At 32.8% G+C, this 17,422-nt stretch overlaps 1 protein-coding gene across 1 annotated transcript; it reads right to left on the bottom strand.

Moving 5' to 3' along the window:
* Positions 1 to 468: 468 nt before the first annotated feature.
* Positions 469 to 16,329, bottom strand: LOC133188389 (elongator complex protein 2-like). The gene is made up of 19 exons (XM_061323785.1): positions 16,176 to 16,329; positions 14,649 to 14,739; positions 14,462 to 14,541; positions 13,754 to 13,898; positions 13,228 to 13,308; positions 12,693 to 12,769; positions 12,403 to 12,472; positions 12,120 to 12,287; positions 11,667 to 11,863; positions 11,301 to 11,423; positions 10,696 to 10,848; positions 9,674 to 9,865; positions 8,991 to 9,147; positions 8,191 to 8,321; positions 6,828 to 7,020; positions 6,339 to 6,460; positions 5,948 to 6,075; positions 5,473 to 5,580; positions 469 to 615 (listed from the first exon to the last, which is right to left on the bottom strand). Exons 1-19 carry the CDS (start codon positions 16,299 to 16,301, stop codon positions 483 to 485), a joined length of 2,475 nt encoding a protein of 824 aa, XP_061179769.1. The 5' UTR covers positions 16,302 to 16,329; the 3' UTR covers positions 469 to 482.
* Positions 16,330 to 17,422: the final 1,093 nt, after the last annotated feature.

The following is a 17,422-nucleotide window of genomic DNA, read 5'->3' as shown; positions in this document are numbered from 1 at the left end:
AATGTAAGTGAACAGCATTCCCTTTAATGCACGAATCAGGCCTGGTCAACATATAACCCAAGCCCATGTTTTAAGCACTATATATAGTAGATCTTTTACACACTCAAGGAATCCATAGAAAATTATTTGATGCATTGTAAATATGCTGAAGAGCAGCAGTGCCACAACGGACGTACTTGTGAACAGCCCCCCCCCCCTCCCCGATATTCAACCCCCCCCCCCCCCCATATTCAACCCCAGAGTTTGTTGGACGTTTCTTCACAAATTATATTGATTACATTTATTTATCATGTATACAATAGGAAACAACCCAAAATAAGCAGTCCGTACAAAACCCCACTATTTATTATTATACATATAATTTAAAGTGGGATAATGTACACCGCTATGATAGTGCCATTGCATTCCTGATGTTTTCATATATTAACATTCCATTTCTTCAGCAATGTCATTTTAACCTATACCTCATTGAAGCAAATCATTTACAATTTATTGTAGTCTATTTTGTAAATTTTTACACAATGGTCTAAGCTGCAGCTAGCAAATTGCTGAATATTATTGTCTTTCAGATGTGGGCAAAACTGTATTCTCTTCACTGTCAAATGATGTGAAATTCTGCAAAAAAGTAAAAAAAAACTATCTTAAAAAAAATAAAGTAGCAGTCTAATAAAAACTAGTGCAGATTTTGATGGGATTGCTCAGGTAAACAGCCTATTTCTCTTTATAATTTCACAGGAACCAAGCAATCGGATTAAAATCAGCTCCTCGATGCTCCTTTTTTAACAAGACGTCGTTTACCTCATAAGCGACAAGTCATTAAGAATCGAGGATCTGATTTTAATTCGATTGAGGGACAGAGAAGGAACAGAGCTGACAGATTCTACAAAAATACGTCATGGCGTTATAACTCAAGAACTCCTTGTTTGTAATTAAACTGTTCGAGGCATATGTTAGCACCAAAGAAAAATCCACTTATATCTGACATAATGCTTAAAACATAATTAAAATGTTTCTCCGAACCCGAATACCCCCACTGTTGACCTATTGGAGAGCTACAGGTAAATTAAAATTGTATGTGCTTATCTTACTGCTTTGAACTTTGATATTTACCTGGCAATAATGTCCTTTTAATTAGACCAATGATGACTAGTCCTGATTTACTAGTATTTTGAACAATAGGAATCATTGAGCCATAGTTTTATACTGACAAAAAACGAACATAAACTGTGTTTGCCCTTATCTGTCCACCAATCATTTGAGTATCATATGAATATCACCTGTATTAGAAACCTACGAAAGCCGGATAGGCTCAATTTTGACAAGAATAAAAAAAAATTAACTCGTTATAACGAGATAGTTATCTCGTTATAACGAGTTAGGATCTCGTTATAACGAGATAATTATCTCGTTATAACGAGTTAGTTATCTCGTTATAACGAGTTAGTATCTCGTTATAACGAGATAATTATCTCGTAATAACGAGTTAGTTATCTCGTTATAACGAGTTAGTTATCTCGTTATAACGAGTTAGTTATCTCGTTATAACGAGTTAGTATCTCGTTATAACGAATTAGTTATCTCGTTATAACGAGATAATTATCTCGTTATAACGAGATAATTATCTCGTTATAACGAGTTAGTTATCTCGTTATAACGAGACAGTTTTCTCGTTATAACGAGATAGTTTTCTGAATAAAAATGGCTGTAGTTTTTAATGCCATTAAATTTTTAACTAGTAATTATCAGTCAAACTTAACTTGAACAATTTATAAATGGTAGAAAATTTAATTTGCTCTGGGGTTTACTTATGATTAAATCTTGAACTATCTCGCTGTCAATTATATTTTGATAAGTATAGCAACTCTAAGGCGAACACATTTACACATTAATTCTGAACGCCTCCTCAAATTGTTGCATTAGGACGCGATATTTTTCTTAAAATAATATTGCCAAATATACTTCAAACTTTGGCAATTTATTTATGACAACTATTTCTGATGAATGACACTATTTCGACATGTTTTGGACGACTAAATAAATACACTTTCATATATCAATTTCTATTCCGCTAATATTAAATATCAGAGACAATATAAGTACAACATATCGCAGGCGTTTATGCAACATATATATACGATTACAGTGCGATACATATGTTGTTTTTGAGATTCAGAAATGTTTTGAAGAAGGGGGGGGGTGAGACACCAGCAGTTAGATCATAGGCGTAGTAATAGGGGGACTAATGTCCCCACCGCCACTTTTGAAGAGGGGGCGGTCAAGGGTATTTTTGTGCTCCTTCCTCCAGATTTTTTTTTACCTGAGTAAATATCTCCCGAAAATAATGACGAATACTCGTAGTTGGAATATCAAATCTCTTTTTTTTCTATTTGCTTGTCAAATATTTTACTTGGTTTAACACCCCCCCCCCCCCCCGAACTTTGTGACTAAGCTTATGCAGATTGTCCACGATGATGAGGAATGATGAAGCAAAAATGATATTACGTCCTTCTAAGTAATAAGACGTTAGATTTGATCTGCTGATATTGACATTTTATCTAATATTCTGTCATGATTCACTGTTTATATTTTTTGCGGGGGGGGGGGGGGGGGGTCCAAGCTGTGCAGATTCACGTAGACCTATTTGAGATTCACGTCTATTTGGCGGATCCTATGTTTACCACATGGTGACAAAACAACAAACCAGAATTTACAACACACAAAAAAAAAGTTTACAGAGTTTACAAAGCCAGTTCACTTTTATAACCTTTTTAATTAGGATTGATCAACGAATAGGACTAATACTATACAATGTACATGTATTACAAGCCCGTTATGCATAAATTATCCCACGTTTCCAACTATCGTTGATGCCCCTGGCATACTCTACTAACTAGACAGTGATTCCTTATATTTCCATTTCATTTTGAAATAAAATTGTAAATTTTGATTTACACGAGGCCTCACATGTCAATTTCAATAGTCTCCGCCCACTGACGTCAAACACAAAGACAGCGGCACGAGAATTACATGCATATTAGGCCTCCTTAAGAGTCTGACACAAAGACAGCCGCACGAGAATTACATGCATATTATGCCTTCTTAGCTACTGACCTTTCGCTTGGCAAAATTTGCATTCCGTTAGAATGATCAAGAAATCAACTCTCCTAACTTTCAAAGAGTTATCACAGAGAAAACAAATAGAAATGGAAATATTATTAATAAAACATTGAAGCAATGTCGTTAATTATTTTCCTCATCACAATAGCACAATATTTATTATGTATACTTTGCATGCAAGCATATAATTTTTGTTTCAAAAAGAGATTGATGATTTTTTTGGGGGGTGGGGGTGGGGGTGGGGGGTTATAAATAGAGGATATTCAATGTTTTGTAGTTGATATGGAATTTATTCCAAGAGTGGGACAGGATTTTTTTTATATTTTCACGAGTGAAAATATCAAAAATCCTGTCTCACGATACAATACATATTTCTAGGCATAATTTATGCTTGAAATACACCTTAATTAATGCGTATCATATTGTAAACTTTAGATATTAAACTTTCATTCTATCACAAACATGTCAACTGTTTTTACTATTGTCAAAGTGAGGCATGTGAATTTCCTACATGCACTACATTTCAGCCTGGTGACCTTCATCTTTTTATTGTGGCTTCCGTAGAATAAAGAGCCCCAAAAGTTTTTTATTCTATCACATTGATAATAACGCTTAAAATACATATTGTACATGAGATTTCATGCCAAATTGGTAAATTAAAATGTTTCTTTCTTTTAATAAACAAAAGAAATATATAAATTATTAAGTGATAAGTACAGTATTAGTTCTTGAAATTCATCATATTTATTATTGCGGGGAAGGAGGGATTGATGATAAAAACAATGTGAATTAATTTTTTTGTCAGACATTGAATTTTGATCTTGCCCTGCCCCTTTAAGACGATAAAAATGAACTGGTATAATTTCTTAATTGTTAACAGGCAAGGAATTTTCAAAATATGGACGTTAAAGCCTAACAAATGGTATCATACCGACATTAGTAATTCGGAATATATAAAATAATGGGATTATTTCTATGCATTTTTTATTGCGACAAATATTACGCAAAAATTATCATAATTTTAACATAGTCAAGAAAGCTTAACAGGCCAGTTAAATCAGCCATAATATATCATTTTTTTCTGATCTCCTTGTACAAGTTGACAACATTTTGACGTTATATCCATTCCATTTGAAGATGACACTAATTCTATTTTGCAATTTTAAGGTATAACACAACAACATGAGGCGGTCATAAGTTTCCGTATATTTGTCTTCGGTCTTTTCAATGAACAATACTAATCAAAAGCATAACACAAAAACTAGTATACTGTTGTTCCATAAAATCTTTATCAGGCACACTTCAAACAAATTTGATCGCCTGGCTTCTGTTTATTTCCTATAAATAATAGTACATGTATATTCTTTACTTAGATATATCAACTCTTTAGATCAATTTTTATCTCGCTATAACGAGATAACTAACTCGTTATAACGAGAAAACTAACTCGTTATAACGAGATAACTGACTCGTTATAACGAGATAACTAACTCGTTATAACGAGATAATTATCTCGTTATAACGAGATACTAACTCGTTATAACGAGATAACTTACTCGTTATAACGAGATACTAAGTCGTTATAACGCGATACTAAGTCGTTATAACGAGATACTAACTCGTTATAACGAGATAACTAAGTCGTTATAACGAAATAATTATCTCGTTATAATGAGATAACTAACTCGTTATAACGAGATAATTAACTCGTTATAACGAGATACTAACTCGTTATAACGAGATAACTAACTAGTTATAACGAGATACTAACTCGTTATAATGAGATAATTATCTCGTTATAACGAGATAACTAACTCGTTATAACGAGATACTAACTCGTTATAACGAGATAACTTACTCGTTATAACGAGATACTAACTCGTTATAACGAGATACTAAGTCGTTATAACAAGATACTAACTCGTTATTATGAGATAATTATCTCGTTATAACGAGTTAAATATTTTTTTTGTCTTGTCAAAAATGAGCCTATCCGGCTTTCGTAGAAACCTATATGTGAACGAGTATGAAAACTTACTAGATTCAAACAATCCAATATGGAATATACTGAAGAGGATAAAAACTATTTGTGTTGCCAAAGAAATGACTTCACAAACTCTATAACCCATTTTCAGAGCCAAAGGCTGAGGTGATCCAAAAAATAAACAGATGTACAATGCAAAATTATGTAGAAATGCTTCGTGTCTCGTTTGATCTGATGATCCACACCTGTCAACTTGACATGATACAGCTCTTCGGATCAAGTTACTTTTATAATAATATAAATAGATTTGATGAAAACCTCAAGATTTTTTTTACACTACTTAATGATGCTTTAGAATTCAGGAATCTTACCCCTGATCCAGTTCTGTAACAAGCTGCCACTTATCTGACGTATTTGAAGTCTGTCCCCATGTGTAAAGAGAGATTCTTCCATTGTCCAGACCTGCTGCCACAAGATGTCTGAAAGGCATTAACAATTTGGTGAAATTCACAAATGATATATTATGAAAAAGGTTGGCATTTGTAAAATGCTTGAATTGACTCTGAAATATGATAGGAATAATACTGATGTTGCACAAAACCTTGTTATTTTGAAAATTAGAAAACAATGTGTTTATCAATTTGTCACATGACATTCATTTCATGAGGTTGTCTATTCGATAGAAAAAAGGGTACTTGTCTAATGTATCAAGCCTTGCCTTTCTAACCTAGGATAAAATTTGCCTTGAGGCCAAAAACATAGTGCTAGTTCCCAAAAATAAAGTACAGTTTTAATAAAAAACATACATGTAAGTGATTTACTAATGGAAGTTTATCAAACACGTACCTTTTATCAGGTAGTGAGTTCCTAGAAACATCTATTGCGGTGACTGAATCAGACAAAGTGACCGAGTCCACAGGTTGAAGGGCAGAGCTGGGATCTTCACAAAGACCTGGGTTCTGCCAAACAATTATCTAAAAAGAGATAAAAATAATATTACACTGAATAAGGAAAACACTGCCCAGATATAATTGATATTCCCCCATTTTTCTCCACAAAATTGAAAAATATTTTGTACCATAAATTATGCCTGCACATAAAAAGTATACAAAGACATCAAAAAAGTACACAAATTTGTCTTCAAAAATACAGATAAATCTTAATATTTTACAAATTAATTTTCCCTTGGTTATTGTAAATGATATGAACTTTAAGTTGTGGCTTTCTGAAGTGTGACCTTTTTGTCCCGAGATGCCGTGTAGAAATTTTTACTGTCTGGGCTCCAGGCACAGGACCAGATAATCCTTGAGTGTACTGCAGATTTTTTGTCTGTTCCCAACAACTTTGTAAACAGAGGATCTGAAAGAATTCATCTCATCAGACCTTATGTCATTTGTAAATTGAAAAACAATCATAAAAGATACAGCTCACAAAATAAATATTTAAAAAAAATATGTGCAGAATTTGTCCCTTTCCATCAATTTTTATCACTACCCACTACACATATCTCTCCCAGATTTTCAAATATCATTTAATTCTGTCATTTTAAAAAAGAAACATTCCTTTACTCCAACAAAATATGCAGGCGTGCTTTTTTTTTTTAATTTGTATATCTTGACTTTCTGCTTCTTTTTTAAACAGGTTTGCAATTCCTATCATTTGCAAAAAAATAAATAAAAAATATACAGATAATCTTTTTCCAAAAACTCTGATCTAAGCAACATACCAGACTCAGGCTGATCATGTGACTTTTTGTTGTACACTGCCCAGGTTCTGTCCCTTGATACAGACAACAGAAAGTTACCACAGTGTGAGAACGCCATCTGTGTTACAGTGAGAGTGTGAGCACTCAGGGTGCATAACTGTATCCAGTTAGTTGTATCCCAGAGAATAATCCCTGCAAACTCTGCTTTAGCTGCCTATGAATATTAGAGGCACACGTATGTAATGTATAATAACAGATGAACTTCCATATCTAGACCACCGATATTTCGAATACCATGGATATGTCAAAGTGATTTGGAAGTCCCAATTTCTTTCTATATATTTTAACTTCAATATCTCAAATCCTAGGATATTTCCAAGATTCTTCTAGATCCATTGGGTTTGAGTTAACTAGGTTTGACTGTAATTTGTATTGATCAGAAGTGAGAACTGCTCAAGGAAAGAACTACATGTACATGAAAAACAGCTATAAGTATTACTTTGTATAATTGTACACATGTACATACTTTATAAAACAAGCTGAAGTATACACAAAATTTTGCAAGAAAATAAATAACTTAAGATACATGGTTGTCAAATTTTCTTTTATGAAAACATCAAATGCAGCTCTGCCAAGACACCTTTATTTTATAACACGTGTATATATAAAATGGCAATACTAATAAATTGGGGGAAATTGTGAAATTGAAAATTGGCACATTAGTTCTCCATGATTCCAAAGCTGAAAATCATTTTCACAACTTCTTTTCCATATATATGATTATAAATTACATCTGCACAAATTTGGATGCTTTTTGCATTAATTTTACCATCATACTAATAATTAAAAGGGAGGTGGAACTTTCAAGATAAAACTCTACTAATTTTTCGTTTTTACATGTTCACCGACAGAGCAATGAGTTTAATAGAAAGTAAGTGAAATTTTTTTTAAAGAAAATCTCTCTTTGCAAAAATATTTTCATTCCATGGCAAAATGTCTGTTAAAAAAAATTTGAGGTCTCCAACATTTATCATGTTTATGTCTTCTAACATAGTTTTGTTTATTTAGTAATACATGTGTATATGGATTTATAAAGAATAGCTTAACCTTGACAAGAAGTTTCAGATAGTCAGTCTTTCTTGATATATGCCAAATGGGCAAGGTACTATTATTATTGTCAAAAATCAGTATATGAATGACTTTAAAAAAAGTTGTCAATGAATATATAAGTTTAAAAGACATTATTAAAGACTCCAGAGATCAGTCCTATGGCATGATAACAGTCTTTCTTCAAAAATGAAACAACTAGATGTCCTGAGCCCAAATGCATGCAAAGAAATTTTGTCTTGATAAAAAAGAACATTAAGAAAAAAGAAATATGTACCTTGCAGGATGATGCCAAGATTTTACCGGTGGGATCACTGGCGAGAGAGAAGATCTCGTACCCGTGTCCATACAGTTTCTGGGTCTCTGGCCACAGTGTGTTCTGTAGAAGTTGTTCCTCTGTGGGAGGCTCTGTAAATACCCCCAAAAAATTAATTAAATTACTCCAAAGAATTACCACATGTCCTTTTGTGCTTTTATTAACTGTATAAATTGATACAATTTCTTTAAAATGGTACAAACTGTTTTTTTTTAATCTGCATGTATGTTCTGAAAAAATTGTATGATGATACTGTTGGTTAAAATCCACAAATAATGCCTCTTGTTCAACATGATTTCTAATTACTCTTTTTTTTTTCTAAAACTTTATTTCAAAGTCTTTCCATATTTCAGAGAAGAAATACTTCCTTTACATAATAAGCACATTAGATTAAATTTCTGCTTGACAAGAACACATGTGGTAAATATGAAAAAGTGAACAATTAATTGATATGCATTTAATTCCTAGAGCTTAGAATTTAAACCAACTTTGGGCATGAAGTAGGTTTTCCTATACATGTAGTGATAAAATGAACAAAAATTTCAGACATGATTGCCCTTTCAAACCAGTTGAATCTAAATTGTTATCAATTTCAAGGACTCAATTTCTGTCTCTTCCTCAAAGGGGGTATGCCTCTTCCTCAAAAGGGGAGGGGGGAGGTAACTTTAACAGAATTCCCAAGAAAGCTGACAAAGATGTTTGAAACCAACATCAGTGAATCTCAGTCATTGGACAAAACTTGCATTGCATTACTTAGTCACCTGTCAGTGTCATGGGTGAGAAGTAAACCTCTGGGTATTGGTCATTAGGGTGGGGCTGCATCTCCCGGTCAGCGGAAATCTTCTCCCCTCCAAACACAGCTTTATTGGAAAGCCCCAGGGCTGGGACACTTGCTCCCTCTGGGCGATTTTGAGCCTCCTGTGATGGTGATACAGATTTATAGAATGCGGGATAGTAAGCATGATAGTCTTTTAGCATGTTCAGAAAGACAATTACACATACTTTTGAAATATGTTGTACATGCATTGAAGCATGAACCATTTATGTTCACAAACAAAGTACATGTACTTGTAATTGTTCATTTTCCTGATGAAATAAGACATCAGTGTGTGTTTTTTTTCTACAACTTTTTCACAAATTAATTTTAAATAAGTTCATTCTGAGAAATATAATCATAAATCTAATTATAAAAAGCAATGTAATAAAAATAATCTAGCAAAAATTGCAAATTAAATGATGCATGAATTAATATACTGTATTTGTGCCTTATATTTTAGCCTGTTTGTTTAAATTAACCACAATAATTCAATTAAAATGAACTTACAAACTTTCACGCAGAATTTTATTCCTTAAGTTTTAAAGTGATCACATGTATTACAATGCAATGAATAAATTGTACATCTAGATTGATTTTACTTTTTTTAATGAATTTGAGAAATCTTACCTCTTTTTGGAGTTCTCTCTTCAAGTCTTTACCACACAGGGTACAGAAATTCTCGATAAAATTTCTCGGCGCTTCAAATGCCCTTATCACTTTCTCATCGGCACCCGAGGCAAACTTGTACCGATTGATGATGGTTAAACACTGAAGGTCGTAACCATGCACTTGTGGACGGGCTATCTCATACCAAATCTCCTGTAACAAATAAGAATTATAGTGAAACTTTTTTTAATCCAAATACTGTATAATTAAACAATAAAATGCTTTCTTTGGTTGTTAGTACGGGAATTAATGTCGCAGCTATTGCAGAAAAAATACATAACCCGCATAAGCGGGTTATGTAAATTTATAAAAACATTCAAAGTAAAATTAAACATGTTAAATATTGTATTATAGAAGTGTATGACATTGTATGTATAATTGATGGAACAGCCGTTGCTCAGGAAATCTATGCAGGTGGCTTGCTTAGTGTTGTTTACTCACTGATAAACGGCAATGGGTTTCTTAAGAAATAAAGGAAATAATATTCAGTGGATGTAAATATTCCAAAATATTGCATATTATAGTGGAAACTTTTAGTCTATTTTGGTAAATTTAATTGTTTAAAATGTCTTATCCGAAATGGTGTCTAATTCGGCCAATTTCTATGAAACCAGTGGTGTCCAGATTAGAAAAGTTTTACTGTGCATTAATAAACCACATCTAAACTATCAGTTGAAAAAAAAAAAGGTTTTTGAAAAGTATTCCATAATTTTTATTTATTCTTTTGTACATATATTTATTCTTTCCAACTGAAAATAGATAAAAGGTGAAACTCACTATAGATTTTTTATTATTTTTTTTTTATATATATACCTAGCAATTTTGAAAAAAGAATGTGAAACTTGTTAACTAAGTATTAAAATTAAATGACACTAGAGGTGTAGACAAAAGAAGAGATTTCCTTTCAATAAGAACAGTTTATACTTTAATAAAAACACATCAACTTTCTCTTACTCAAACACTTGCAGTCTATAAATACAAACCTTTCCTTGTTGGTGTATTGTTGGAGCATGAAGTCGCGTGGTTTGGTCCTTGGAGACGGTCACCACGAACTGACCCCCTGTGTCCCAGCCTAGGTCCTCCACTTCATCAAAATGACCACTGCCAGTGACCACTGGCCGCCATTGGTTACTACTCTGTTGGGGGGAAAAAACTTCCAAGATGATAACTTGATAATAAATTTTCATGGAGCTTTCTTGTAATAAAAATATCCATTTTCAAATTAAGAACCTTGCATTACTGTGAAAATGGTATTCCAGAAACAAGCATACCATATTTTTATTGGACTGAAGTACAGTTTCATTGACACTGTAAGCATATATATGTAATACCAAATGCATACAATATAGTAACAAAGGCACATGCATAATAACTTTCATTTTATAGGAAAATCTTTATGAAAAAAAGTATATTTCCAAACATTAAAACAATTTCAAATGAAATACAAATTATCTTTCACATGTACATTGTTAGGTAAGTACATGTACACATTTTTTGTAGAATATGAGATTAGCACATGCTTTCATATCTGCTTACAAAAAACATGAAAAATACATATATTTTAATGTATCTAAAGTGTTCTCCTTACCTCATTATATGACCATTGATGGAAGGCACCCTGGTAACCATGGGCAATAATGGACCTGCCATCCGGTGCAAACATTCCTCCATACAGTCCCAAGGTGTTCCCGCCCACCTCTCCTACTCGTACCTGTCAATTACAAACAGTTCCTACAGTACATGTACATGTATAACAAAGCCATGTTCTAATTTTAGTGATATTGTATCAGAGTCTATCATTCTACAAAATTACGTTAAAAGTATAAGCATTATGTATTGCTTTCCAGCAATACTTGAAAAGATTTCAGATGTCAGTATTGTGAACAAAATTAAAATGCCATGAAATAATTTTGTAGCCCTACAGGGAATGTTTGCATTCCCTAACTCTACTTACTTGTTCAATCCACACCCCTGACTCTGGATCAGGCATCCAGATGATCATTGTCTTATCCATGGAAGCTGAGAGCAATTTCATTGGTTGGTGACTGGATGTTTCTGTGACAACAGGAGGTTGCCATCGAATACTGTAAATCCAGTTCTCATGGCCACTTAACACAGATTCCAGACTCACTGCGAAAGTATGCTTCTTTTCTGTTTTAAATAAAGAAATATATATTGTAGCTTAAGAATCAGCCATTCTACAAGTGTCCTTATGTGGGTAATGCAGGGATTTTAAAATATGTTACAGTAACAAACTCTTATGTATTTTATCTATTAAGTGTCGAAAGCACATATAACATGAATAAAATTAAGTTGCAAGATATGAAATTTAAGGTGAAAGTTTTTTATCATTTCACAAATGAAAATGCAACACATTTGTTTACATGAAATAACATAAATTTTTAACCTTTATATATAAATGAAAAGGTGTTTTCCCTAATTTTGATCTCTTCATCTATGGACAACTCCTGCACAGATTTGTTCACATCATCGATTCCTGCCTGTCGCCGTGACAACCTCCAGATTCTGATGAGGTAATCTTGACCTGCACTGGCCAGCATGACATCTCCATTATCTGTCCAAAATTCATACATGTATCAGTTTTCTGTCTCCAAAGAGCAGATAACTCTCATGATCCCAGAAGATGATGTATAAATCACTATATTATTTGCTTGTTATAATTTTCATACCCTCAATACAGAAGTCCACTGCTCTCACCCAGTCTTCATGTCCTTGGAGGGAGATCACCTTGTTAAAAAGCTTCAATAGATGTGTGAATGTTTTGTTATTAAATGAGCATATTTTATCTCTATTACATATTCACTTGTATTTTAAAGATGTCTATTACATGTACTTAACAATTTTTTAAGGTATCTTTTTAAAACTTGGTTTCATTAGGGCAAATACAGATTACCCCGGTACATTTAAAGTTTTACATACATGTATAACATAACATTTAGATTTTACGATGCATCAGTACCTGGAATAATTTACAGTCATCCTGTAAGCTATATAAATGAATTTTATGGTCATCACATCCACATGCCAAAAGAGGAACTGCAAAATAATACCAGTACATGTACAGCAAAGCAGGATGATTACAATTATACTCGTAAATTAATTGAACATGTTGAAATGCAAACATGTACACAATCAAGAAAATTATTTTTTTTTAAATGGAGAAATGCATTTATACTTTATTTTATCTCAGCAATAGTTTTTGAATTATATATCATTTTTCACCTACAAATTTTCATAGAACAAAGGTTGGAATGTTTGCAAATATATGTCACATGTAATTCAAGAAACTTCTTTTAAACTCTAAAATTAAGAAAAAGTCTTTCAAGAATAACCAGAAAGCATGCACCAGAAGCTTGATTTCTTTTCATCAAAGGATGGAGATTTTTACAAGAATCTTCCCAAATGGCAGAGATTGCAACATTTTATAACCATGTATAAAATATGAGGAAAAAAATCTGAGTGAGACTGGTTCTGTATTTATTTTATATACTTACTTCCTGTGGATGGTAGACAGACAAGAGAGACATCTAGTACAAAGCCTGTCCCAAAACTGAGACACTGTAAGGGAGTGAAATCTGTGGGGAGAGAACAGTCAGTCATTTTAGTTCACATCCTACAACTGTTCTTTGACAGCTATAACATAACTGGAAGTTTTGACAATGTGATGAGCAGATGAGATTGATGAGTGGTTAATAATTGGCAATGTTCCCAATTGTCAAATATTTCATCAGTGTTAAAGAAAAATATTTCAACCGTCAAATATTTCACAGTAAGAATTAAGAAATAGTCTAACTTTTAACAAAGCAATATAAGTTAACCATGTTTACAGTATCAAGCACTTTTAACAAGAGCAATTAGATTTTCTTTTTTTTTATTTGGTAAATATATTACTAAATAATATGACCTCTTTAGACAAAAAAAAAATACACTTTAAATTAAAAACTTATGAACAATGTATTTTTTTTTAATGTGAAAAATCTTACCTTGATGCATTTCAATAACAATATATATAACCCTTACCATTTGTTCCAGAATCCTTCCATATCATTAACTGAGAATCTGTTGCACCTGTGACAATGTAAGTCACATTCTGATTGGTAATTTCTATACCATTCACTGTTGTGATTGGTCCAGAGTGAAAATCAAGTACTGCTACAGGGTCATACTACAAAGATCAAACAGATTTATTGCCTTGCAAACAAAAAGAAAAATTCTTTTCATGACATACAAGGGAAAATGCACTAAAAGTTATATTTCACCTTTTTTTTTCTAAACACTCTATGAAAAGATTGATATATACATGAAATGAACCTTATGATCAACTCTAGACAAAATTATTCACATTTATTTGCTTCTGAGACTGTTAGAAAATAAATAATGAAAAAGGATATTTAAGACAATGTATAAATTTTTAAGTTTTAAGGTTTCTTTTGGATTATGCAGGTACATGTAACATTGAAGGTTCCATATTCCTGTCAAAACCCAACTTTATTGAACATCAGTATCTCGAACACAGATATCTCAAATATCATGGATATGTTGAAGTGAATGGGAAGTCCTTACCATGTATTGCTTAAGTATTTTACCATTGATATCTCAAACCTTCGGATATCTCAAAGTTTTTTTCTCGGTCAAATCGAGTTCGAGATAATGAGGTTTGACTGTATAATTTTAAAAGTTATAAAAACTATTAATACTTAATCAGGGTAGAAATGTTAAGTACCTTACCTGATCAACACCACACTTTTTCCAGACAATCGCTGTTTTATCCACGGAACCCGACACAAAACATTTATCAGATGCGAATGCTATAGTAAAAAAAAAAATCAAGACTTACTTTATTGTCAGTAGCAATATCAAGTTGTGGTCATTAAAATGAAATCACTTAAATTTTTTTTATGAACCTTATGCTTACCATTTGTATTTCGAATCCATTTGACACAGTTAACTCGACCAGTATGTTTAACTAGGGTATGAGAGATAGTACCATGTCCCTCTGCATAGCCCTAAAATTATTTTTGAAAAATTCTCTCTCAAAAATATTCCTGTCAGTTTTAAAAAACATTTATTCGTTGTAATAATTTTATTCTCTATAAAATAAAACTTTAATTATGTATGGCACAACACTGTATTGGTAATAATCTGCAGATCTAACAGATTTAGCTACGTAGCTTGAATTACCTACATGTACATAGCTTTATTTACCTACCTGAAGTAGCTTTATTTAGCTACTAAATCAAAATTATTTCTTAAATGAGCATTTTTCCCAGAAAGTGCAGAAAATTGCATTTTGATGCAGTGATAATTTTCAACTTTGAACTCATAAATCACTCTTGGAGATGTGTCCTTTTCTGCGCAATTGCAATCAAAGTTCTAAAAGTTTTGGGGCTATATACAACAGTTAATTTGTGATCTAACAGTAACTTCTTGAGTGAAATAACAAAGAAAACCAGTTTTGGTTAACATGAGCACAATGTGAAGTAATCATACTTATCCACGCCTCATCACACACCAGGTGGTGTACAGCTACTCAAACAATGGAAATACATATTTTCCTTAAAAGTGTTCAAACGCAGCAATGTTAAAACTACCTCTGCTTCAGACTGCTTTTTGAATAATACCTAGAATATATATTAGTGGACATTTACTTGCGACTTTTAGTCTTTTTAAAATAAAAAGCAAAATTGTGAAAAGTTGCCTTGAAATAGCTAAATAAAGCTACCTGAGGTAGGTAAATAAAGCTACGGTAAGTAAATTTAGCTACGTAGCTAAATGTACTGATTGTACCGGTATCAGGTTCGTTCGCCCTGTCTACCTGTTCGCATGAGTCCGTTCGCGCAGGGTCCGTTCGCCTTTATTCTCGTTCGCCCTATTATATATATATACAGTATATAGTAAATATCAACATTTATTATTAATTTTATTCAATATTTTACGACTTTGTGTTTTTTTTCAAATGTTGCTACGGGTATTTTTTTTTATTTACCGTAATCTTAATTAAATAATTCAAATTTGATATTTATGCTCTTTACATGCTTAATTGATTTAATTATACTTAATAATGTCACTGTAATTTAGGGGATCATACAATCTGCGTTATGTTTTGAAAACAATTAAAGGACTGAGACGTTAATTTTCTGTTGGTCTGCCGGGTCTTTGATAGTACAGGTACCACATGCATACGTCTGTTGTCTCCCGTGCGCAATTTATGTACCAAAGTACATATAATTTATTTTAAAAAATCCATTGGGTCATTATTCAACTTTCTGCAATATAAATAAGGCGAACGGACCCTGGGCGAACAAGTTTTAGGGCGCTCGAACTCTGGGCGAACGGGAATAAGGGCGAACGGCGTCAAGGGCGAACAAGTTTTAGGGCGCACGAACATACAACCGATTGTACTGGACCTGTCTAACACAAAAAATATGAGTAATTTCCTTACTTCTGGATGGTAAATCACTACGGCATGACAAGCTCCATAGCAGACATTCCCTGAAGACGACCAATCAACACACTGCGGTGTTCTGTTACACCCACAGCTGATGTAAATAGGCTCAATATCAACCATGGTCAATCAATTCTTCATCATGCTGATATTTTCAACACCGGATATAGTATAGTGGAAACTAAAAGCAAAGTAAACACGGCAAGCGTATCGATGCACAGAAATTTTTCAAACTTTTCAGGCACATTTTCTTACCTTAAATGCATTCATTAATACATAAAAACCTTTACAAATTTACGTATTTAATACTGAATCAGCGGTATCACCTGCCAAAAAAGCGGTCAAATCTAGTACTCTGTTATAAATGCGAAAACCAAAGACGGACATCGATCTCTGTTATGTTGTCTCTGATGAATGTCAGACACCTCGGCCCGACGACACCTCGGCCCATTGACATTTCGGCCCAATGACACCTCGGCTCAAACGGGTCGGCCCAAGATTGTGACAGGTCGGCCCATTCATAAGACACCTCGGCCCATGCAAAATTTTACCATGAAATATATATTTCTTATTTTGGGACTTGAATTAAATATTTATTGAAAAAATGTACATGAATAAACTATCAAGATTTTTTTTTCAAAAGAACTTCCACGGGCACTTTGACGATATTCAATGAATGAGAAGCCAATGCTATTAATTAATTAAAGTGCTAAATGATAAACAAGTAATATGCCGCGGCGCATCCTTTGGTATTGGTGACAACAGGGGGTTAATTACGAGCAGAGTTAGTAATTAAAGACATTTACATATATTGAATATTTTCTCATTTATTTCTTATAAGAAAAACACTTCCATTCATGAATTTATTATCGTCGCTTATACCTAGTTCGAGTCCGTCTTTTCTTTCTTTTTTTTTCAAGCTCCTTGTATCATGCAAAGCAAATATGTACGTATGCTTCCCCCCCCCCCAAAAAAAAAAAAATGAAAAAAAAAGAAAAGAAAAGAAAAAAAGAAACATATATACAATGAAGTCATATAGATCGATCTATATAAACAATAAAATATTTCTTTTTAAAAAAAACAAGATTAAGACCCCTATTTTTTTTTAATTTAAAACAATCGTTTAATCGTCAGAAAAAATAATTACAGCAATAATACCAATTCAAACTGTCTACCACATCGATACATAACGGAGATGTGAGGTTTCTTAGATATTACAAAAAGATATTAATTGGTAAGAAATT

This window comes from Saccostrea echinata, unplaced genomic scaffold (genome assembly GCF_033153115.1).
Source record: "Saccostrea echinata isolate AGI-Se365-2 ecotype Australia unplaced genomic scaffold, CSIRO_AGI_Sech_v1 ptg000016l, whole genome shotgun sequence".
Classification (NCBI taxonomy): domain Eukaryota; kingdom Metazoa; phylum Mollusca; class Bivalvia; order Ostreida; family Ostreidae; genus Saccostrea; species Saccostrea echinata.
Note: the sequence above shows the minus strand (reverse complement) of the source record. Positions and strands in the feature narration are given on the sequence as shown.

Bases quoted from the DNA above. Each gene is read 5' to 3' on its own strand.
- LOC133188389 (XM_061323785.1), bottom strand. From the start codon at position 16,301: ATGGTTGATATTGAGCCTATTTACATCAGCTGTGGGTGTAACAGAACA. The intron at 12,288-12,402 runs GTATGAAAATTA...AATTTTGGACAG, and splicing joins AGTGGACTTCTGTATTGAGG to ATAATGGAGATGTCATGCTG. The intron at 7,021-8,190 runs GTACATATTTCT...TAATATTCATAG, and splicing joins TCTTGGCATCATCCTGCAAG to GCAGCTAAAGCAGAGTTTGC.